General features: G+C 40.9%; 1 protein-coding gene across 1 annotated transcript; it reads left to right on the top strand.

Moving 5' to 3' along the window:
- Positions 1-1,533: 1,533 nt before the first annotated feature.
- On the top strand, positions 1,534-22,820 carry BAALC (BAALC binder of MAP3K1 and KLF4). Its single transcript, XM_067292311.1, has 3 exons — positions 1,534-1,681; positions 19,247-19,416; positions 22,596-22,820. Exons 1-3 carry the CDS (start codon positions 1,534-1,536, stop codon positions 22,698-22,700), a joined length of 423 nt encoding a protein of 140 aa, XP_067148412.1. The 3' UTR covers positions 22,701-22,820.
- The last annotated feature ends 712 nt before the right edge of the window (positions 22,821-23,532 follow it).

Genomic DNA, 23,532 nt, shown 5'->3' on the forward strand with positions numbered 1-23,532 from the left:
GCATCCTGCAAATTGTTTTAGGTGAAAAGGTCATGCTTGTTACTCTACTACAAAATGATTATACGACAGAAACATTTACTTGGGATAAAGTCTCTCTCTCTTATTATATGATCCTACAGCACCTCGTATTATGGGACTTCATCCATCCCTGACTGGGGGTCCAGAGAAACAGCTATTTGCAACGCAAACGACAAATGCTATCAATACGGCTCAAAGCAATGTCAAACCGCTGCGTCTGTCGTTTGCATTACCCACTCCAACACGAATTATAGTCCGTTTTGCAGGAGTCGCGTGTGCAGCCAGGTTTCCCTCTGCTGCCTCCCAGAAGAGCATGCCCCAGAGCGGAGCGCGTGCGTTTCTCTGGGGCCCAGCACTGCTTGCTGCGCCTTCGGCTCTCGATTCAGCGGCAGCGCAGCGACCGCGCCAGCCAGGAGCCAGGAGCGAGGCCCTCCCGGCTAACGCACGGACGGGGCAGGCGGGGTACGAGCCGGGGCACTGGGCCAGGCCGCAGCAGAGGAGCGGCGGGAGGCCTGTCCGCCCAGCCGTGCTGCCCTCCTCCCGCCGCCAGAGCTGGGGGGGGGCCTCTGCCCGGCGCAGCCTCCGCCACACCACAGGCAGCCAGGCGCGGAGCCCTCTCCCCAGCGCCCTCCCCTCGGCTCCCTCTCCCCAGCACCTTCCCCTCAAGGTCCCTCTCCCCAGGGCCCTCCTCTCGACTCCCTCTCCCCAAAGCCTTCCTCTCATCGCCCTCCTATCAACGTCCCTCCCCTCAACGTCCCTCTCCCCAGCATCCCTCCCCTCAACGTCCCTCTCCCCAGCATCCCTCCCCTCAGCGTCCCTCTCCCCAGCAACCCTCCCCTCAGCATCCCTCTCCCCAGCACCCTCCCCTCAACGTCCCTCCCCTCAGCATCCCTCTCCCCAGCACCCTCCCCTCAACGTCCCTCTCCTCAGCACCCTCCCCTCAGCATCCCTCTCTGCAGCATCCCTCCCCTCAGCATCCCTCTCCCCAGCACCCTCCCCTCAGCATCCCTCTCCCCAGCACCCTCCCCTCAACGTCCCTCCCCTCAGTATCCCTCTCCCCAGCACCCTCCCCTCAGCATCCCTCTCCCCAGCACCCTCCCCTCAGCGTCCCTCTCCCCAGCGCCCTCTCCCCAGCACCTTCCCCTCAGCGTCCCTCCCCTCAACGTCCCTCTCCCCTCGGCGCCCTCCCCCCGCGGCCCCCCCGCCACGCCGCCCCCTCTCGCGGCGCCGCACCTGCGCGCCCGGAAGCGCCGCCCCGCGGGCGAGGAGCGCGGGGCCGGGGGGCGCGGGGAGGCTGGGCCGGGGCCGGGGCCGGGGCGCGGGCAGGGCCGGGAGCGGGCGGCGGGAGAGGAGAGGGGAGGGGAGGGGACGGCAGGGGAGGCGAGCCCGGGGGAGGCAATAAAGGTGGGCGGCCATGGCGCGGCGGCAGTGAGCGGGACGCGGGCAGCGCGGCGGGCCGGCCGTGCTCGGTGCCGCCACCGCCACGCCGCGATGCTGCCGGGGCTCTGAGCCGCCATGGGCTGCGGGGGCAGCCGGGCCGACGCCATCGAGCCGCGCTACTACGAGAGCTGGACGCGGGAGACCGAGTCCACCTGGCTGACCAACACCGACTCGGAGAGCCCGCCGCAGGGCGACGGCGCCGCCGAGCCCGCCGCGCGCCCCGGTGAGTGTGCGCCGCCCGCGGGGGCCGCTGCCGCCGCCGCTGCTGCCGCCGCGCCGCCCCCTCCCGCGGTGCCCGGCGCCCGGTCCGCGCCGGCAGCGGCGCCCGGCTCCGAGAGCGCGCGGTCGGTGCCGCTGGTTGCGCGGAGATGTCGCCCCAAGGGAAGGGAGCGCGCTGCGTGCTTCGCAGAGCAGGTCATTTAGGAAGCAGGCTTAAAACGAGGAAGAACTGCTGATATGCCAGTCCTCCCCCAGCCCTCCCAAATCGGGGTGGTGCGCAAAAAAGAAAACTGATCTGCCGGGCGCTGCGCGGGAGCTGACCCGCGAGCTCGAATTTCCCAGTTCTGGCCATTTCGTGGCACGTTCTCAGTTGTGCAGCTAAGGTGTGATGGCAGGAGCAAAGATGGAAAAGGAGCTGTGGTTTGGTGTGGGAATGCTTTCAGAATTTATTATGTATTGCAATGGTATCTAGAAATCTCAGGCTTGGACCATTGTGCGAGGTATCGTACAAACACAACACGAAAATGGTTGATGCCCCAAATAGATTATAACTTGTATATAAAGCAGTAAATGCATATAGGCAGCTTCGGGAAAAAAAGTAGCTTTGCAGATATCTATAGTGAGCTACAAGGCATCAGGAAGAAATCATGGAAGTACATGACTGAAAATTCACAAAAGCTGGCATCGCCGGCCAGCTGGCATTCGCAGGTGACTTTTCTGCACTGACCAAAATATGACAGGGAAGTAGAAGAGGAGTAATAAAGGGAATAGATTGCACTTGTGAAGGCCAAAAAAAAAAAAAAAAAAGACATTGCGGTAACCACACGTGAAGTTATGAGAACTTGAAGGTGAGTTGAAATATGAAATGCTGTATTTAAAAAAAGATAAGGAACTTAAAGAAGTTCAAGATGGTAGTGGCCAGTAAGCTGGAATGGCAGGTGAGGCTGTTGTCTCCAGCAAGGAAGGACAGACATAGCGAGGATGGCCTCAGTAGAAATATTTAGCATTCTTTTAGCCATGCTTAGTTTGAGTTGGTGGCAAAACGCCATAGACAGAAGTCAGTCTGAGGTTTGGTTTTGAATAGGAGGTGCTAAAGAGGTAGACAGTAAGTATTCTGCATAGAAACATATGATAACTGAATTTGTGTTTACAGATGAGAATACCAGAGATAAGGAGACGAGGACAAGAGACATCACTCAAGTCCAATAGAAACTGATTAGGGTAAGAGAAACTCTTTCCCGAGAACACACTGAAGAAGAGATTAGAGAAGAATGAGGAGAGAACAGAGCGATGGGCGCAAAGGGCGGCCAAGACTTCAAGAAGGGTGATGGTCACCCTTCAACACTGCCGTGTTGGCAGCAGCCAGCAGGTTAAAGAGCATGAGGAATTCACACTGGTCCCGATTAGTACCTAAAAAGTCATAAGGTACTTTGAGAGCTGTTGCAGGGTAATACTTGAGGTAGGAGAGGGTCTGAAATGGCATAAGGGAGAGGTACTCCCGTGGCTAGAAACAACTCATGCGGTGAATTTGCAGAGGAAAGGGGGAGGAAGCAGCAGTGGGAGGGGCGAATGTGGTCAAGTATGGGTTTAAGACGTGAAGAGGAAAGCACGCCTTTATTGTGAGAACTGAGAACTACAGAAGAGGAAGGGGAGAAGAGTACCATGGGGGAGATCAGGAGATGGGATGTGACACCGGCACAAGTGGAGGTAAGAAACTTCTGTATCTGTGACAGAAAAGGAGGAGGGAGTCAGGTGGAGGGGAGACGAGCCAAAGCAGCCAGGGGAGGAGAAAATGAAGCTACCTGTAATTTTTCTCTTGGAACAAATGGGTGAAATTCTGTGAAGAGAGAGAAGTGAAGATGGGAAGAAAGTAAAATTTCAGAAATGAGTCAAAAGCGATAAAAGGTGGCTGTGTTTGTTGGCATGTTTCAAGTTGAAAAAACTAGCACTAAACATTGGATGTCAAAATGGAAAGAGGGGTAAATCAGTTGAGTGTGGAAGAACATACAATATATAGGATCAGCAAGCATAATGATGAAGAAAAGGTAGATAACTATCATATATGAATCTTAGTAATCTAATCCCATCCCAAACTTTTATTATATCCTTCTCTTTTTGCCAGCCAGCATATGTAGCTTTCCGTGTTTAATCTCTAGAATGATACGTATCTGTAGCCAAATGTTTGTATCTTTACTAACAACGTTTTGATAGTTATTTTTAATTAAAAGGAAGTAATGGAGTAATTTCTCTTCTTTTCCCTTCATTTTTCCTTTATTCCTATTTTAACTCATCTTTTTTTTTGAATATATGTTCACTTCTCTACTTGATTTTTCTGCAACCACTTTAATAAAGGATATTGTGATCTCTAGATTCTTTTTCACAAAGACATACAGAATGATATTAATTGTTATGCCTAAAATAAGGGAGACCACTTTTCCTAGCATCAAGAGAAATCACTTACAGACAAATACATGTGGTAGTAGCTTGTTGCAATATGCTGCTGAGCCTTTGACAATGTTGAACAGCCTAAGTTAGTACAGAGGGACAGCGGTATAAAAATAACAAATTACTTCTTGAAGCACTGCAGGTGGTGAAATTGAAAGACATGTAAAACATAAGCTTACATACTGTATATGGTGCAAGTGGCTTGTGGGAGGGAGGGAGTTAAAAAAGGAATACTCTCAATGAAGCTGTACAGCAGAACAGTTTCTTGCAAGTACATCCATTGCTGTGTAAGCTAAGAACTTTTCATGAGATTCAGCTAATGCGTAGGCTATAGCTGGGGAAAATAATAGACTACATTTCTGCTTAGTAACTGGTCCTTGATCCTTGCAACCCTTTGCACAATTTGCCTGCTCTTTTTAAACAGTCTGATTCAACTAAGTGGAGCTGTTAGCAAGAGTAAAGGCTTCTTGAGGAAGTAAGCATCAGACTAGTCCCCAAGGGCAGTTACCATGGGTTGCAAGCAAACCACAGGGAAAAGATTTTATATATTAAAAAAAAAAAAAATTGCATGAAAACTGAAGTATCTTAGAACACATTTGTGTATTCTGCTGCGTTATATTGGGATAAAACATTTTGATATATATATGTGTGTGTAGGTGTATAACAAACAGACTAGTAACTTAAGATGCACAATTTCCTACCAGAAACCGGTATTATAAAAGTGTTTTATAATCTCATTAAGTAGCAACTACAATAAAACTAAATATTTTTGTTCTGAAGTGGACTTTAAGTCATCTTATATTTATTTCTTTCTGTTTTTCAGTGACTAAGTTAGCTGCTGTATTAACAAATACTCTTTTCTTTATTATACTTGAAAGTGCCTCAGACTGAATAACACAGCATGCTGCCTCATGGTCAGAAAGACTTTATAAGCATGGTTTAGCTCATTCAATGTAAAGTCCTTAGGACAGGATCTGTCCCTTACTGTGTTTTCCAACCGTGACCAGCACAGTAAGACCCCAGTCTTGGCTGGAGAGCGGTTTTGAAATGCAAATAAAATTACTAAATTTTTAAATGATCTAGTAATCAAATGAAAAATAATTCTCATGTCAGAACTGAAAAGCTGTATATTGTCTCAGAATTCAGTTGTTCAGTATTTCATCCAATAAACATCTGTTTACTTTTTATCATTACTTGAGTCACAGTATTGGCAAAGGCTTTAAAAACAAAGACAATTATTCTGTTGTCTTTGTACTATTTCCATAGTAAAGTCTTTTCTCCTGAAGCATTTTAAAGAAAAACAATATCCACAGTGTGTTTCAGTGCAGACTAACCTGATGCACTCTGGAGAAAAGTGTGATCACGGTATCAATGAAGGTAAGGTCAGTGGTCGGCCGGATATGAAACCTACGCTTTTCAGGTTCAGTGCGTTCCTTCTGAGGTCATTTACACAATATCTATGAAGAGGGAGCAGGCGGGAGTCCTTTGTAAGGACTTGTGAGGAGAAAAAAAAAAAAAAGAATTATAAGTATCTAGCAATCTGACTGGCTAACGTTTAATCTGCCATAACTGTCTTTAATATCCTTGTGCGTTTGGTTCAGTTCTGTTGAGCTGAATGACACAGTTGTGCCGCAGCTCTGCTCTTCTGTGGTGACTGACAGCTCGGGCAAGGTTTTATAGACCGGGCTGGTCTTGGCAGTTAGCCTCTGCTCCAGAACCAGCGTACAGAGCACAGCATTTCGGTGGCAACCTTTTATACCGAAGTTCTTGAAAATTGCTTTTCCGTTCTGTACTGCTCTATAGTAAGAGAGGCTGAAAGCAGCTGTAGAAGAATAACGGGGCCGCTTGAGTAGCGGTTGCCATAACGATGGAGATGGGTCTTGGTTCTGACCACAGCTGCAATCATCTGCTGCTCATTTACCAGGCAAGCAAAAAGTTAAAAGTTTAACTTAAATGAAGAGGCAGCCATCAGGTTGTAAATGAAGAACTTATTTTGTGCGGCAGCTTGTTTCTTGTAAATCAGACTGCAAGAGAAGCATTTAATAAAATAGACTTATGTTGGCTTAAGAGCCAAAGAGTGATTGCTTTTTGCTAATGCATAATAAGGGTAAATCACTATTTCTTTGTGCTCTGATGTCTGTTACAGTTGTTTGTTTATTAACAGGTTGGTTCAAAATCTGGTGTGTTTAAGAAATAGATTATAGCAGTGATTCTGGCATGTAATATTTTGAAGGAGATAACTTTATTGCAGTTCAGAATTACAGTAAAAGCGAATAAACAGTGTCTTCCTGAGTGTACACATATTAAGTAATTCTATATTACACCTTAATCTACACCTTGGATATAATAACATGGTACTAGCTAAGGATGCCATTTTAATATTGTTTCTGGATTTTAATTTTATTGATTCTTTAAATTTAAACTGCCACCAGCCTCTGGAGGTCTGTACTGAAGAAACCCTTTAAAGCCACACAAAAAGAAGAGGAAGAAAGGAATAGATCGCATGTGGAATGTTTTATAGACAGAGTAGGGAGAGAAAGCTTTTGTATCTATTGTCTAGCTTTCAGAAAGCAGCCTTCTTATGTGTCTACTTTGTACACCAACTTTTTGAGTATGTTAATATTTACATGGGTAGGTAATAGACATTTTGCGTATGTAGAACTCCTCTGTAGAGTGGATTTGTGTAGATGCTTACGTATGCATAAGAGGAGGATTGGGTTCAGAGCCCTTTGAAAATCACTTTCTTAAAAGGAAGATTTGGTAGGGCTGTTCTTCAAAGGGTTTCTTTCTAAATGGCACCCAGTTCTATATAATACTTCCCTGTACCCGTGGAAGAACACATGCATAAACCTCTCTGTCAGTACTAAAAGTACAAACTCGGTACCAAATGTGAAGGTAAGCCAAAGCAACCAAAAAGCCAAGAGACCCTGCTGTTTCAGAAGAATTAATCATTCACATATGCTTTAGCAACTTCTAGTGAAACTTTTCACAGCATGTCTGTGGGAGAGGGATGGCAAGTGTCACTGGGACAGAAGGGAAATAACACTAACACACAGCCCAGCCATATTCCTCCCTCAAAATGGGGAAATGAGTAATTTTTGCTAGGAACAAATCACATTTTTGCTTCAGTCTGAGTCAGGGAATTACAAAGAACACTAAATAGCAATAGAGGAAAATAATAGAATTAAATGGATAATCTGTGTAATAAATGATGGTAGCAAACCCACTGAACTGAAGCAACTCAACATTGCCATTCTTCAGTCTACAAATATACTTGTATTTCACTCAACATAGAACCCAGTCAAGGATTCCAGTATTAACCAAAACTGATATTTACTACACAACAAGGCCACACTGAAATTACTGGAAAAATTAGACTCAGCTGATAAATATGGTTATTGCAACAAGTTGTATTTTTCAGTCCAAACATTGCTGTTAATTCTGCTGATCCATACACTTCCATCTTTGCTATAGTTTGGTAGTTTAATGCTATCTTAATTTCCCATAGGTATGGATGTCATTTGAGAACTGAAACTGAAATATAGGTTGAAAGCAAAATAATATTTTAATATACTATCGGCAGACTTAGGCATTATCCTTTCATGTTCCTGAGTCACCAGAGCCACCTCCCAAAACTAAATGTTTGCTTATTTTTAAGCACAGAAAACGTTCTACTGATACAGAGACCGCATGTGCTTACATTTATTGCTAGATTGAGAGGACTGTTACAGAAGCAAATGTGGTTTGAGATAATATGCAGGGCAAGTAAGTAATTTGGACAGGGTTGCTTGTTGCTGTTTTGCAGCATGACTGTCCAGTATATTTATATGCTTTGTGAATTTTTTAATTTATTTTGTTCTGTTGGTTTTATAAAAGAAAAATGTCAGCAATACTTTGTATGTTCTGATGGGCCAGATAACCTCCATCCACCACCTGTACAAGTATTTTTAACTGAATTCTTTATTAATAAATATCAAAAGCCATATATAAAGAGTCCATAGTAAGCAAGATTTTCTCAGCAAGTAGCTGTCATAACTGATAGATGAGAAAAATTCTTCAGTTATGAGACTTTGGGTTGTTACTTTATCGGATCTTACAGACTCAATTGCTGAAAAACTGCAGCCTGGTTTAATGGTAGGTGATGGCTGACATCCAGGTCCTGCCCCGAGCCCCTCTGAAAGGTGATGGCAACTCGGCCAGGAGCAGCTGCCCAGTGGTGGGCAGGACCCACGGTCTGCGCCTTCCTCAGCAGCCTCTGCTCGCTTGCTCCTTCTGCCTGCATTGCAAAAGCAGGGGTTTGGGATCCTTCCGCTTTGCTAAAAGAGATGGCTGGTGATGGGTTGTTTGATCTGAACCCCAACCAATTACAATTTTTAAATATTCTATAATAACTTTTTCACAAAGCATCTCAGTCTCTGCTTAATTCCAAGTTAGGCAATGGCCATTGGTCTTGCTAAATTCCTCCTGCAGTTTAAAGTAGACCTACTAGGACTGACCACCACGGTTTACCCTGGTGCTGTCACTTCCCATGGATAAAATAAATTCACTGAAAATGTTATGTGCACAAACGCTTAAGTTACATTAAAGACTTTTCTAGCTGTCATAGTATCACAAAGAAGAAAGGTTGTTAAGTGTCACTAGAGATGATTTGGAACCGTCTCTCTGAATGATTTTTCCAGTGGGAAAAAAGTCCTTTTTAGAACATTGAAATCTTTCATGAAAAAAAATTCTTCGTTACTGCTTTCCCAAAAGGCTCTCATTAGCGAAGTGAAGAGCAGCAGGCAGTAGGGAGGAGGCATAGTGAGAAAGGGAAAGTGTTTGGAAGTGTTTAAGGAGGGAACTTGAATGGTATTTTCTCCTCTTCAGGTGTTTCTTGTCAATGACACTTTCTGCCTGCAGGACTACCTCAGAATGAAACTGCTGTGAAAAATACTGCTTGTGGAAAAATTTTTCCTTTTATTCCCCTCTTATGTCCTGATTCGGGACATTTAAAAATTCTTTTCTTTTTTCTCAGGAATGATTTTATACTTTCTGGCCAATTCTAACCTTATATATTCTAGTGTAGGAATGTATGATTTCAAGCTAACACCTAAAATTGGAACTGGATTTAAGTGAAGACTCCTGCCAATCTCAGAGCAGAGCTGCAATATGTTTCATACAGGAAACATGGCTTGGAATGCAGATTACTTTGGTGGCCATTGACTCAAATTTTCAAAATTTCCACATTTAGCACATATTGCAGTAATCCAGCATTTAAGTGACAGAAGTCTGGATACTTGTAGTCAGTTACAGAAATATATTTCTTAACAGAAACAGAACTGATATTGCTAGTAATGATATTGCTAAAACTGATATTGCCACCTTTTTTCTCAGATATTCCTGCAGTTTAAAAATAAAACAAGTTGCCTTCAGTTAAAAAAAAAAATCTGAGATTTAAAATTGGGGTTTTATGTTAAATTCAAATGGAGTAATAGTTAAGCCTGAAAAGTTCTGCGACAGAAGCTATGAGTTTATTATAAGGTTTTTTGTTTGGCTCACATAAAGCAATACTCCCTTCTAGATTATGCAGACAATATTTCAAAAGATGTGTGAATATGTACATTTCTCTGCAGTGGGCTTGCATGAAAAAGTGTCTTGTCCTTTTATTGTACAGAAATAACTAATGTATTTCTATCCCAATTTTCTTATCTATGAGTACCTACATAATTATTTCCTTAGACTCTCACACTTGCCTTTTCTGTTCTGTTTAGGAAAAAGATAGGTTAAGAGTAAAACAAATAGGTAAATGGGGAGGCACTATTTTACTGGTTAGCATTGGTAGCTGTAGGCTGCACTGCAGGATTTTTCATTTTAAGTTTTTCTTTAATCCACTGAGACAATCCAGATTGTTTCTGCATTGCTGATCACTTGACTGAGCCCTACGCTTTAAGCATCTGATGAAACAGAAGTGATGTTGAGCCTCTCATTCCTTCTGGACAATCATGGGCTTGGGATAGCCTATTTAGGTGGATGATAACCACTGAAGAGCAAAATAACCAATCCCTCTACTGAGTGGCTGATTTTTTTAGCCTTCCAGTTTCCTAGCAATACATATTGTGTGTTTCTGTTTCTATATGTTTCAACTGGATATTGCACTCTCCTCATTTCCTCTCTCGCTGCAATCATCGTTCTTGTAAACTGCTAGTATTTCCCACATGAGGGCCATCAGAAGGGTTATAACTAGCACTTGCAGTGCTGAAAGTACGATTTTCTGCCACTTGCATAAAGTTGGTGTCTGAGTGCTTTCTGAGTTTCTCTGAGTGTTTAGCACTGTCAGGAGAAAAGATGAAAAACTGCTCATAGATTTATTTAGTAGGTTGTTAACAGCTACAGCATTAGGTTTTAATACTGCTACTACCCTCATTTTAGAATGACCACTAAATGTGAGTGATAATTTTTTCACACACATACAAATATCTTAAGTCAAAGCATTTTTAAGGTATCAGTCATACTATGAACCAGTCAAGTCAACAATATCATATATTCATATACTGTAAGGCCAAGGGGATCATCTGACCATAAAGCCCACTGGTGTTCCCCAAATTAATTCCCAGGTAGAATATATCTTTAGGGAACCATTCAGACTTAATTTACAACTTTTCAATGGTTTGCGTAGGCCTTTGTAAACTATGCCAGTAATTAGTCACTCACTGTTAAAATATACTTGTAATGTCTTACCTGGAACCTTTAGCCTTAACTTCCAGTTGCTGAACCTCGGTGAGCAAAACTGAAGAGCCATTTCATCTCAGTTTTCATGTTTATATAGATATTTTTAATAGGTATTTGTTTAGTCTGCTTAAAGTTTTTTACTTTTCCTTGGTACAATTAATTGCAATGATAGTGTCTACTTATCTTAAAATTCCTTGCTTGATTAGTTAGCTAATGAGAATGGTAATAACACTTTCATTTCTGTAGTGGAAATTGTTCTAAAAACATTATGATTGATGCTGCATTACCACATCCCTAAGGAGAGACCATGTGAACATCTGCAAATCCAAGCCACTGTTCAGAGCCTTTCTTAAAACAGGGTAGGTACAACTGTGGTAAGGATGGTTGAGAGAGGAACAATTTGCTGCTTGTTTTCCATTTAGCACAGTGCTTTCATATAATGGGAACTTCTTTTCTGCCTTTTAAGGAAAGGTTCAGATAGGAACTGAGCCAAAAGCAAGAACCTTTGGAAAACAGGCTGATCTGACTTAGTTTGAACACCCATGAAGTAAGGTATTGTGCATAGAGTGTATCATTGGGTAAGGTGAATTTTTCATGGGCAGCACTGAAACCTAAGCATAGCATTTTTTGGTGAAAAGCACATTGTTAAAAATTGTTGCCTGTGTGCATTTTCTGTTTGGAATAAATAAAAATTTCATATTCATTTTTCATACATGGGGTATGTATATATACAATTGTAGTGTATACAATTTCATATTCACCCCATGCTTCCAGCTTTGTTAAGCTTGTTTGCAAGATAGTTTTACCGTGATTCTGTGTCCTAATTTGAAATCAAAATATACCAATATGCAAACATTTAGTATCCAGGTGTACCTGGGAAATTAGACCATCTAAGGAATATCAAGGTTTGCATCTTTAACACTGTTCTTTTTGTATTTTACTTGTCTGGCTAGAATGCTTGAATACTCTCTAATAGAAATCTTAATAATATAGTAATAAATCAGATCTGACTTTCAGAGCTATTTATCATGTGCTTATTTACATAGATGCATGTTAAATTCCAGTTCTAGCATCTTTTAAAAATTCTTTTAGTCTATCAAAGAGGACCATCTTGCCTCATTTCATAATAGCCATCGTAAGAAAGTTTTGAAATATAGAACTATATAAGAACCTCATTTGTCTTATGCTCAGAAATGAAGTGACAGAAAACAGAAAAATAAGGAAGCCTGCCAACCAAAAAAGTCAGAAGTCAGCTTGGTCTCCCAGCTTTGCCAGGACTCCAATATTCTTATATTCATTTATATTTATTAAGTATATTCATCATGAGCCAATTTTTTCAGTATTGAATTAGACACTAATACCTTCACCTTCCCGAAGAACAGAATTCCACAAGTCTCCTGAACCTGACAGGACACACATGAGTCTGGTGGCAAGATCAGGATCTAAGAGTTTGATTTGCCTTCTGCTATTTATTAGCTGTTATACAAGTCCTGTTGTCTTGCATAAATATAGACTGTTTCATATTGCTCTTGTTTATTACCTACTTACTTCAGTGCTGAAAGTAAAGCAGATTCTTTTAAACAAAAAATGAAGAGGCTGTTTGTGCTCCTAGGACAAGCTGAATTCACATAAACATTCAATGGATGATAGCACAGTAGGGTGGTGAACAGTCTCACCCTGGCATCACTTTTCCTACACCAGTAAGGCACATGGTTTCCTTCTGCTCTCCTAAGGACTGTGGCACGCCAGGGGCATTGCTGAGCGCTACCTGGTTGAAGTCGCTCCTGCCCAGCCATGCATGGAGGACTTCAGGACAGGAAAAGAGGTTTCCTTCCCCACACAGTGCCTTTTCCCCAGCAGGCAAGGGAAGCACTTTTGTGGAGGTCTCTAAAAAGAGACTCCACAGAATTTTGATGGCCAGGATAGAACATGCAGAAGATGCAAGTGGTTTGTTTTGCTTCACCATCTAAAATCCATATCACGTTAGAGTTCAGATAAATCATTCTGGATTCTCCAAATGGCTGAGCAGCAGGAGGATCCAGAAATATAAATACTCTTTCTGATGATATTTTCCTGCTGCAACAGATCCTCCCTCTGCAGATCAGCTGGATCCTTCATCCTGACTTACAAACTCTCTCTTTGCTATGTCTGAAAAATCCTAAACTCTTCCTTGTTGGGAAAAAAATCTGTTGCAGAGTTTTCCTGACCATCTGGCCTCTGCATGGGAGGAAATGACTTAAAGTTTCCTTTCTTCCCAACCTTTACTCCCCTTATTTTTAATAGGATCCATTCTGTGTTTCATTTATGCAGTAGAAGTACATGCCAGTACTCACTCCTGCAGATCTGTGGTTTTCCCAAACACAAGTAGCTTCAAATCAGGGAAGCAGATATAGAAGACAGGTATTTCAGTGCTCTGTATACTTATTATCGATCTGTAATATTAAAAGCAAGAAATTCAGTGATGGTAAAAAATGCATATTTTCTCTGGAATCGACTGTGTTGTAATAGCTTTGTTCATTCTTAGTGGTGAATTTTCTCAAAGTTCATCTTTGCAGTGGGCTGTGCCACAGTATCTTATTATGCAGGCATTTTATAAAACAGTATGTTATGCATTATTCATGAGATAACAGCCACGATAAATAGAAAGGGCTGTTGCTAAACCAGAAAACTGAACCCTACTGGTTTGTCTGTGGTCAATTCCAAAGATATAATAGGGCATATTAATCAACATCTACTCACTTTAAACAAATATATGCCTGTTATTCAATACTGTCCCACGTGATAGCACAGGATCCACAGTACGGGTCAGATCTATAGACTATTTGGGTCAGAATTCATGGCCAGTTTTGGCCACTACCTGATGCTTTAATATCAGGTGTGAAAATATTGTGACAAGCACGTGGAGTAATCTTCTCCACAAAAGTCTGATTATTATGGCTAAGATTAACTTAATCTCTGTATTATGAGGCTCAGTTATTACCCCTTCCAAATTTCTTGATACCATTAGCTATTGTAACATTTGCTATTTTTGGTAGTCGCATAAATTTTCAGTTCATCTTGGAACTTGCTAATATCTTGTTCTTTTGACTGTGTCTGTGCACGTAGATCCAGGCAGTCATACCTTCAGGCTGTCTGTGTTTTGAGAAGTTCCCTGTAGTCCTGATAACTAAGGGCTACCTGTAAATGTTGTTGAAAATGAATCCTATCTGTACATTATATCTTATTTTCACTGATCACATTTGTGGGATGCTGCTGTCTGGAAATTTCTGAGAAGTCATTCAACTTTTAAAAGTACTTAGGATTATAGACAAAAGAGGGCTCAGAGAACATGGTGGGAGATGGGACTTGGTGAATATTGTCCTCAGAACAGTGAGGTTGAAAGGGAGAAGTTGGGAAGGAGAAGTTAGGACAGCTGTTTGGTACATCCAGCAGAGAAGGGGAGCATCATGGACAGATTTCCCTGCTGAACGCATTGGTGAACTTGCATGAGATTTTCAAGTGTCATTTGAGAAATGAAACATGCCTTTGAACAGTATTGTTTACTGAAGAATTTTGTTATGAAAAACTCTTCTGTCCTTTTAAAAATGGCAGTGTCCTACCAGTGATTAATATACTGCTTTATAGTCTGTAACACAAAGAATCTTGACGATAGTAACTATGGTTAATTAATAAAGGTGGTTTTAGAGCAGGGATAGAATTAAGGTAAGAAAGTCATTGAAGTGTTCAGAATCTTCCTGATAAAATCTAATTTTGATGTTTGCTTGGACACGCTGGATTTTTCATTAAAGCTACAGTGAAGAGAGTAGGAGGCTATCCCAGAAAGACTGGAAAAACTTGGTGTCCTACTGGGAGTCTAAACATTCAACATTATGATAAACTGTTAATTATGCGTAGCAGCAGTTCTTGGAGAGCTAATATTATTCATACTGTTTTTGTGAGCTATTTAAAAATACTGATGACTTTATTTTTGTGTTAACAGTCAGAATTTTCATGTTCTGTTCACTTTGTCCTCTTCTAGGAGTTTATATTACATTTAATATACCTGTTGTTCTTCACATGTGATATATATTCCAGACAGACCGGTCATGTCTTGCTGGGTTTCATACTTGCATTGAGATAGCTTTCATTTTAGGCAACTTTCTATTCATTACATATTAATACAATTATACTCTGTCCTGAAATATCCCTTTAATTTATGGAATAGTTGAAACATACCCAGGTTTTGATTTGTAAAATTCAGTAAGCAGAATTGATTTTTGTCTGTATTCCATTTTCCAAAATTTCATACTTTGGGAAGTTTGAACAAAAGACACTAATTTCATGCCAGCTTTTTAGCGGAAAAAAGCTTTGGGCAAATTTATTTTTTCAAAATCTAATCAAGAATTTGAAAATACACAACATGAAAGTTTATTTGAGACTAATACTAAAGTTTACTTGAGACTAAATCATCAGACTTCTTAGTGAAAGAGGTTTTAGAGGAAAATTTCTTTGTATGGGTGTCTTTGTAACCAGTCAGTCGCATCCCATTGTAGCCTGGACCAGAAACTTCTTTAGAAATCTTTGGGACATTAAAGTTACTTCTGAAATGCAATGGGGATCTTTGGTGGATCTAGGCTAAAAGGATGAAACAAATAAATGTCTCCTGACGAAAGGATAGTTGGAAGCAATGTGAACGCACCTCCGAGGGTTTTAGATAGCTCAGCAGGCAACTCAGTGAGAAGAAAGAGTGTAGCTGGATGGGCGGGATTTGTTCTGGTTTTTTGGTAGTTGCACCAACCCAGGCTGCTTGTTTCCATTCTTGTGCTACCTTCTGAGTTGTGCCAGTAAAACTGCTCGTGTCATTGGATGATGAATAAAGTTGAGGCTTTGATCTGAATCAAAAATAACCCTTTTTTTCCCGATGCTGCTGAAAGAAATTTTGGTCAAACTACAGCCTAAAGGATTTCCATTGGACTGGTAGGAAAGGCAAGAGTCACAGCTGCCCAGGCAGCCTGGGGAGCTGGCAGCAAGGAAGAGGGCAGGCAGCGCTGCCGTGGGAGAAGCCGAGAACAAATTCTTTTGCGCAGTTCCCACTGGGAAGATAGACTTGGATTTCTGAGCAACGGCACCGCTCGCTGTTGCGTATTCTGCCTGCGTCCATTGAAAGAGAACTCAGGTACCTTCTTCATAAACAAACGCGATTACAGGCAGGGAAATACATGCCTCTTATCATCCATTTCTCCCCCCGATGGGAACAGTGTGGCAAGCCCTGAAGCACCGACTAACCATTCCCGACAGAAAGGGCACTGTTACATTGGTGGAGGTTTGATAATCACTCAGAAACTCGCGTTTTGGGACTAGAGCCGCAAGAATATTTTAGGCTTGCAAGTTCATTTAAAAATAAAATATATGAATTTGACAGAGCATTGTGATGGGAGCTACTATTTTTTCTGGCCTCAGGAGGCCCACAGACTTTTGGCAGGGGGTTGTCCTAGCAGAGAGCAGGAAAGTGAGAAGGAAAGCAATATTACTGAACCCATTTGTTTAAATTTCTGCTGAAGCTCTCTGCAAATTTAGACAGCAGAAAACAGAGGAGGATAGTTCCCAAACCCATGCTGCAAGGATGATATACATATCTAGAAAGACAGCTTGGTTTAAATGACAGGAGACGAGATTGTGAGCATTGCCACCCTGCTAGCTCGCAGCTTCCAGATTGTACAGAGGAAAATTAACTGTTCCATTTTCATCTGCTATGGCAAACTCCAAATAGCAAAGCAAAATGTTTGCCATCTAAAAAGGGACAGATCTGTTCCTGATGTTGTCTTTAATATCATATTTGTTTTGTAATCTGCATTTTTGTTATATATCTAGTCCATAAAATGTTTCACTTTATGAATTACCAACAAATTTTGTGCTCTCACTTCCACTGTTCATGCATTCTCACCCTAGTTTCTTCTCAGTGCTCATATATAAAGAGCAAATTATTGAAGTCTAAACTGTTGCCTACCCTGTAAATCATCTATTTGCTAATGAAGAAGAATTCTAAAAGAGTTGTTAGCTTCCAGATAGCAAATATGATAATGACAGAATAAAATAATAAAGCTTTTTGCACTGCTAAGATACCCTACTATTGGTGATCACTAGATCACCTGTAGAAAGATATACTGGGAGCAATACTGGAAGGCTCAGATGCTGGTGTCTGGTTCATTTCTGACAAGTACTGGGAAAAAAGATCTCATTCCTGCAATGAATGATGCTCAAGCTGCAAACTAACAGAGGCCAAAAAATGAACCAAATATACCATTTTCTGAATTGAGTTTTTCCATCAGCTTACAGAAATGTATTGATGTAAAGAAAATTGTTCTGTGAGAGACTGTAAGAGCAACACAATCATCTGATAAATGAACAATTGTGCTTTATAACAAAGCTGCTTTTCAGCTGACATCTGTTTCACAAGACGGCTTAGTTACAGGCCGGATGGCCAAAGGGGAGCATGGTGGAAAGTAATTTAGGAGGATGACTCCACAGAAGGAAAATCTCATAATTCATATAAGTTTAAAATGTCTGTGATTCTATTAATAGAATTAGTATTTAATGCCAAGAGCATTTTGCCTGTTCAAAGCATTTCTCAGACTTGCTCACACAGCTCCATTGCAAGGTGAATAAGCAGACTGTGCCGTGACTATGTACTGGGTTTAGAGTTATAACTAATTACCTCTCCATCTCCCTTCCTGAAAATTGATTTTGTGTGTGAAATCAGTCTATAAAATTTATTGTTATGCACCAAGTCACTTTTCTGCCCCTCATCTTGCTCTGGGGAGTGGTAGGAATGTAGCGGATCTACAATATGAGTAGGTATGGACTTTTTGGAGATGCAGGAGAGGTGAGGTTTACTGTTGCCTTACGGGAAGTTACCTATAGCTTTAGGTATGAAAACATTAGTTTGATTATATAGCAGAAAAAAGTAGCTTCCAAAGACTGAGGTAGTTTTTAGGGTTTTTACTTAAAATATAGTATAATATTTTAAATTTGCAAAACTTTTTTTTCTATCAAGAAGTAGATTCTTTTGTATTGTTTCTGGTGATCAGCACTACCAGATAAAGTGGCTTACAAAAACTCTAACACCATCTTCAAACTGCTTAGAGAAATGCAGTGACAAATTTTATTTAGACTTTTAAAAACTTACACAACCTTACACATTTTCAATAACAAGACCCTAAACATTTGGTTGATTCCTTTTACTCTAGCTGGAACAGCTGTTTTGACATGGCCTCCTACTGCTATTTCAATTAACTTTATTGCTTTCAGTCATTGTCTTTAGTGAGCTGCTACTGGTGTTTCTTTCTATTGATAAAGCAACTTTTCCTACAGATTCCTGGGACAGAATTCAGGACTTCTTCTGTTTCATTTTTAATATTCATAATACTGTATACTTGATTTGCCACCTGACTCATGGCAAGGGGTTTTGATGCTGCGATGCGCACTTCAAATAGCAATAAATTGTCATTGTACTTCCTCATGCTTATTTTTCCTTTAGTATTGGTGAATACTTGCTTCTTCCCTTCTTCCAGTTTTGATACTTGCATTACCAGTTTGTTACTAAATCTACCTGTTTTCTTCTCTTACAACATAAAGCTCTTTATAAATGAGCTTTGCTAAAAAAAAAATTGAGAGCTACAGTGATGCATCCACCATCCATTCATATTTGGATTTCAGACCCAGTGTTGCAACCAGATGTTTAGTGTTCCGGGCTCGCCATAAATGACAGCTCATTTTTTGCTAGTGTAATAAGATGAGTAAATTATTTTAGGCTGGCCAATATCATATTGTACTGCACATGCCTTATCCATGCAGCTAGAGCAGAAAGCAAATACTAACTGATCACTTATTTGATTATTGATAGCTGAACACTATAAAATCTATTTTTTCTGCATTCTTTCCTCAACTTTTTATTTAAAAAGTGCTCAGGGGCATAAAGGCATCTCTCTATCAATATTGGTCTCACCTCAGATCTGACCCCTACATTTAGCATAATTGAAGCAGATTTAAGGGAAGTCCTTTTTTGTGCCTGCCTCTGAGTCCTTAGTTAAGCCCTCACTCATGCAAGCAGCTCTGTGTGTGGAAGCTCCACGATCAGCAGCCAGCGGGGACCTGCAGTTGGACAAAGTGCTACTAACATGCTGCACTCATGTTAAACAGTTTTCCCCATTTTCTGAGCCACTGTTTCACAGAGCAGTGAATATAGCAGAAAGGACATATAATGGAAAACATAAGGAGAAGGGTTACTAAAGGAGGTAGAATGCGTTCACTGCAGCACCATAAAGCACCTTTCATGACTTTCATTATTACAAAAAAGTGGTAAAATAGGAGGAAGCCATAGCCACAGTTATAAGCTGCTATGTAGTATTAATTACGCAATTTCATTTATCCCTACTAGGTATTTTAGAAGATGGAAAATCAACTCAGACAGGTGTAACTACAGCATCAACCACAACTGGAATTCTGAACACCGAGAAAAAACCCAGCTGTGGTGCTCAGTGTGCAAACCCCACGGTTCCTGCCACTGGAGCTGTGGCGCAGAGGCCCAGCAGCTTCAGAACAGCAGAGGTAAGACTGTAATTATGTTCCATGATGCTCAGGACTAGCTTCAACAAGATCAAAATTATTTTTGTGACAATATTCCTTTCAGCAGTCAAACTCTATTAAATGCTTTGGGATAAGATAGAATAGTTGCAGCACAGCCACAGCATAATTAAGCCTAGCACCTCTGACAAGTTGTCATGCCTGAGTGGCCACAAAATTGATGTTTTATTCAACAGTTGGAGTAACTCACATGCCTGTCACAGCAAAAAACCCCTACACTTTCTGTTTTTCAACTCAATCAAGCTATGTCGTATATTGTGCAAGCTGTTTGGATTAATAATCTGAAAGGGAATGTACTTTTCCTTAATTACCGCTTCGCTTGAATTGTATTCACTGCATGAACCCTGGTTCATTCAAGGCTGGATGCAAAGCCTAAGAAAGGCAATGGGAGTCTTTTCAGTAACTTCACCAGGCCTGGATCTGATCCTCTGTCCTCCTCCCCTCACCTACTGAATACTTTGTGGAAGGATCATCCAGTGTAACAATAATGTATGAAAACATAAGGCTTTGGTGCCAGATTTCTCCTGTCCTAGCTGTCTACCCTGCCTATTTCTCATAGGTTTCCACTGCTACACTGTTCATGTAGCAACTGCTCAACTGCTGCAGATTAAAGTAATCCAAAAATCACAGCTGGTTTACTGCTTCCTCAGTTTCTCAGGTGGCAAGAACCTCCCAGAATGGAGTGTCATGGATAGTGGGAACAGGAACGTCTATGACCAAGCTGTGTGTCCCCTCTTGTGAATCAGATCCTTGAGCAAGGGAAATTTAAGCCCAGAGGGACTGAGCAAATGAAAAAGGGAATGTGGATCAAAATTTACCTTGCATTTGCTAACAGCAAACACATTGGTACTTGTGTGTTTATTTTAAACCTTCATTGTACAATATCTTCCCTTCAGTACTCCTGAAGTATGGAAATATTCTCCAGTGACATAGATTGTGCTGTATCTTTCCACTAGATATTGCAGCCGCAGAAGTACCGCTCCACATTCTGCATCTACATGACATTTAGAGCCACAGGAGGTTTGCTGTAAATGAAAACATAAATGCCTGTCACAGGCACAGGCATTAGCCCATAGAGAAAAAATAATTGGTCAGATTGAATATGATTGAACAGAACTAACATAATTATTAATCCAATTTGTGAGAGACCTGGCCACAGTTGAGAATTTTATTGTATATCTGACATATTGTTGGAGATTTTTCTTTTTTTAATTTTGTAAGCAATAGAAAAGTTGTTTCTGCATTTAGACTTACTAGGAAATATGGGCAAATTTCTGCAACATATTGAAGAGTGAATGTTGACCACAGTGGGACTACCCAGTGAAGTATGGGTTACCGACTTGGGTCCTATGGCTTTGATTGTATCCTCCAATCTTCTTCTACCTAAGATACATTTAATCATATATTTGTACTGTTACAGCCAAGTGTGCAGAGAAAATTTCTGATGCTAAGCAGGGTATTTACATTATTCTGTGCATCTAAATGCAGGTGTCTAAGAAAGGAGAGTAATTTTTCTAAATTTCTTATAGTCAAAAAAGAAATGTAGGTTCCTACAGTGGGCAAGTTGTAGTATCTAAGTCAGGTTCCAGATCTGATTTACCATTCTGAATCTCTGTTTCTCCATTGACTAGTTAGGGAAGTGTAAGATGAATAGGTTTCTAGTTTGGGCACCTACAGTTTAGGTGCCTAGAGAAGAGAATGTGACTGTCCCCCCACAACTCAAAATGTGCATGTTTTAGTCATCTGAATATTCACATTGACTACAGTTTGTCTTTTATCTCTAGACGCTGTAGAGTACCATGTGAGGTAACACACACCGTGCTCAGCAGACTTGGCTTCTGCCATTGGCCTGTGAGGTGGTTTGGGGTAAACTGCTTTACCTCTCTGTGTCTCATTTTCTCAGGCTTCAAGCTCTGAAGCATCCTACTTCTTTACCATAGCATCGGGTACAATCTGTGGTGTTGAATGGGAAAGGGTTTGACACGAGGCTGCACCTGGGAAATCTGCCTCCTAGTATCCTCTCATGAGGGTAATGGGAAAAGGACTTGGATGCAAAAGATGTTGATGATAAAAACTAATAACAGCAAAGGCACTATAACAGTCAAGAGCAAAGGTGGTATCCAGATTATTTACTGCAATGCATGACAATAACCTAGTTTGATTTTCATGATGTACGTAGTCTTTGGAGAAACACTGAGTGGGTATAAACACTGGGGGACAAGTTAGTAAGGGAGAAGATGTAATTCAGTTTGCAGAAATGTGAAGTAGTACACACTGGCAAATGTGATTCCCAGTTTTTGCTTCCAGATAAATAAGCGTAGCTTCCACTGATGTCAGTGGATGTTTACCTGGCATTATTATACCTGGTGTTATTTACCAGGTAAATTATGCCTAATTTATCTGGCATTATTTACAGTAATATTTACAATTACTATTTCCAAACAGTCTCATGAACATCTGAGATGCAATGATCAAAAACACATAACCCAACTCTGTGTTTATATCAACCCAATTATAAGTGTGCTCTGCTAGACCTATCCAATTTACTGCGTATCATAATGTGTTGCTTAGGGCAACAAGTAGACAAACTAGGAGATGAAGAAGGATAAATTTAAATTAAGGATGCACTTTCATACCTCAGAGAAACTGTCTATTTTGAATATTTGGAAATTATTTGATGAAGATCTGGAAGGTATATATTGTATCTAGGTCTTATATGCAAGCAGAACTAAGTGCTATTTTGAAACTGTATTTTCATTTAAGAAACCTACACGAAAGCAGAGAAAATTCTGTTTCAGGGTAGTCCCACTCAATTCCCAGTGACATCAAAGGAAACCATTAATTTCCACTTCTGGACTGAAAGCAGATTTATTTGCTTTACTTTTGAAAGACACATGCAAAAATGTTAATGATAACCAAAAGGGTTGATCCAAAGCCTGCTCCTGTCCATAGCCTCGAAAGCACTCACAGAAGCTTACATCCATGTGGAATGAGACAGTTGCTCCACATCACAGTGGTGTGTGAAGACTACTCGGGTCTTTGTGTTTATTAACTAGAACTGCTTCCATAAATTACGCAGTCATTGCCCATGACTCTTTGTCCTGTCAATGTGGAACTCACTGTACTATTTAACGCCTTCACAGAGCAAATGGGACACGAAGAAAATGCCCACAAAAGAAGTCACCATTAATGTTGCAAAGAGCATCAGACAAAGCGACAGAAGGATAGCAAAGAATTGCGTCAATTAACGGCACAAAGCGGAAGAGGACGGACTTGCCCATACTTCGCTGCACTTTAAATCAGCTGGTAGCATGTAAGGATGGCAAGACGTTGTGTTGAATACAGTGGGCAGCTGCTGCCGAGTGCCTTCAGACACACGTCCTGCAGAAAACAGCTGCAAACACCCTTCGAGGGTCCGATGTCACTTGTCTAATGCAGGGGCACTACACGGACATATGCCAAAACTTGTGCCATTTGTTTTCACAAAGTCCTATGTTATCTACTTGTAGAGGTCTTGTTCTGCATTGCTGTTGGGATAAGAGGTATAGTTCATCTTAATTTAAAGCAGGAAAGGAAAAAATGAATCAGCATTTTTAGTCATAAGGAGTTTGAAGTAGGTACACTCAATTCTGCAGAGTTCATTTAAAGAGCTCACTTCTATAAAACTCAAACCCAGATATCTCAGAAATAAAGACACATGGATGGCTTCCATTCTAACTCTTTTAAGCTATATATATCAGTTATATATAGTTACGTCATATACTAACCTTTTTATATATTAATCTTTTAAATACTTAGTTTTAATTTATTTTCTGTGTTGACAGAATTTATATCTTAAAAACAATAACTTACATATTCCAGCATTACTTGAAGTTCATAGTATTAGCTAGCCGGTAGAGTTCTGGCTACTTTCTTTTTTAAACATATCCCTTTAATTATTTTGAGACCCAAACTCTCTTCACTAGACTCTGGAAAATAGTGATCACTCACTTTATATGACAATAACCATACTTCTTAAAATAATATTCCACTGATGATAGCTCCAAAAATTAACTTTATTTGATTAGACATGGTTGATTT

This window comes from Apteryx mantelli, chromosome 2 (genome assembly GCF_036417845.1).
Source record: "Apteryx mantelli isolate bAptMan1 chromosome 2, bAptMan1.hap1, whole genome shotgun sequence".
Taxonomy (NCBI): Eukaryota; Metazoa; Chordata; class Aves; order Apterygiformes; family Apterygidae; genus Apteryx; species Apteryx mantelli.

Excerpts from the sequence above, each read along its gene's own strand:
- BAALC (XM_067292311.1), top strand. The coding sequence starts at position 1,534 with ATGGGCTGCGGGGGCAGCCGGGCCGACGCCATCGAGCCGCGCTACTAC. Across the intron at positions 1,682-19,246 it reads CGAGCCCGCCGCGCGCCCCG|GTATTTTAGAAGATGGAAAA; the intron begins GTGAGTGTGCGC and ends TATCCCTACTAG. Across the intron at positions 19,417-22,595 it reads GCAGCTTCAGAACAGCAGAG|AGCAAATGGGACACGAAGAA; the intron begins GTAAGACTGTAA and ends ACGCCTTCACAG.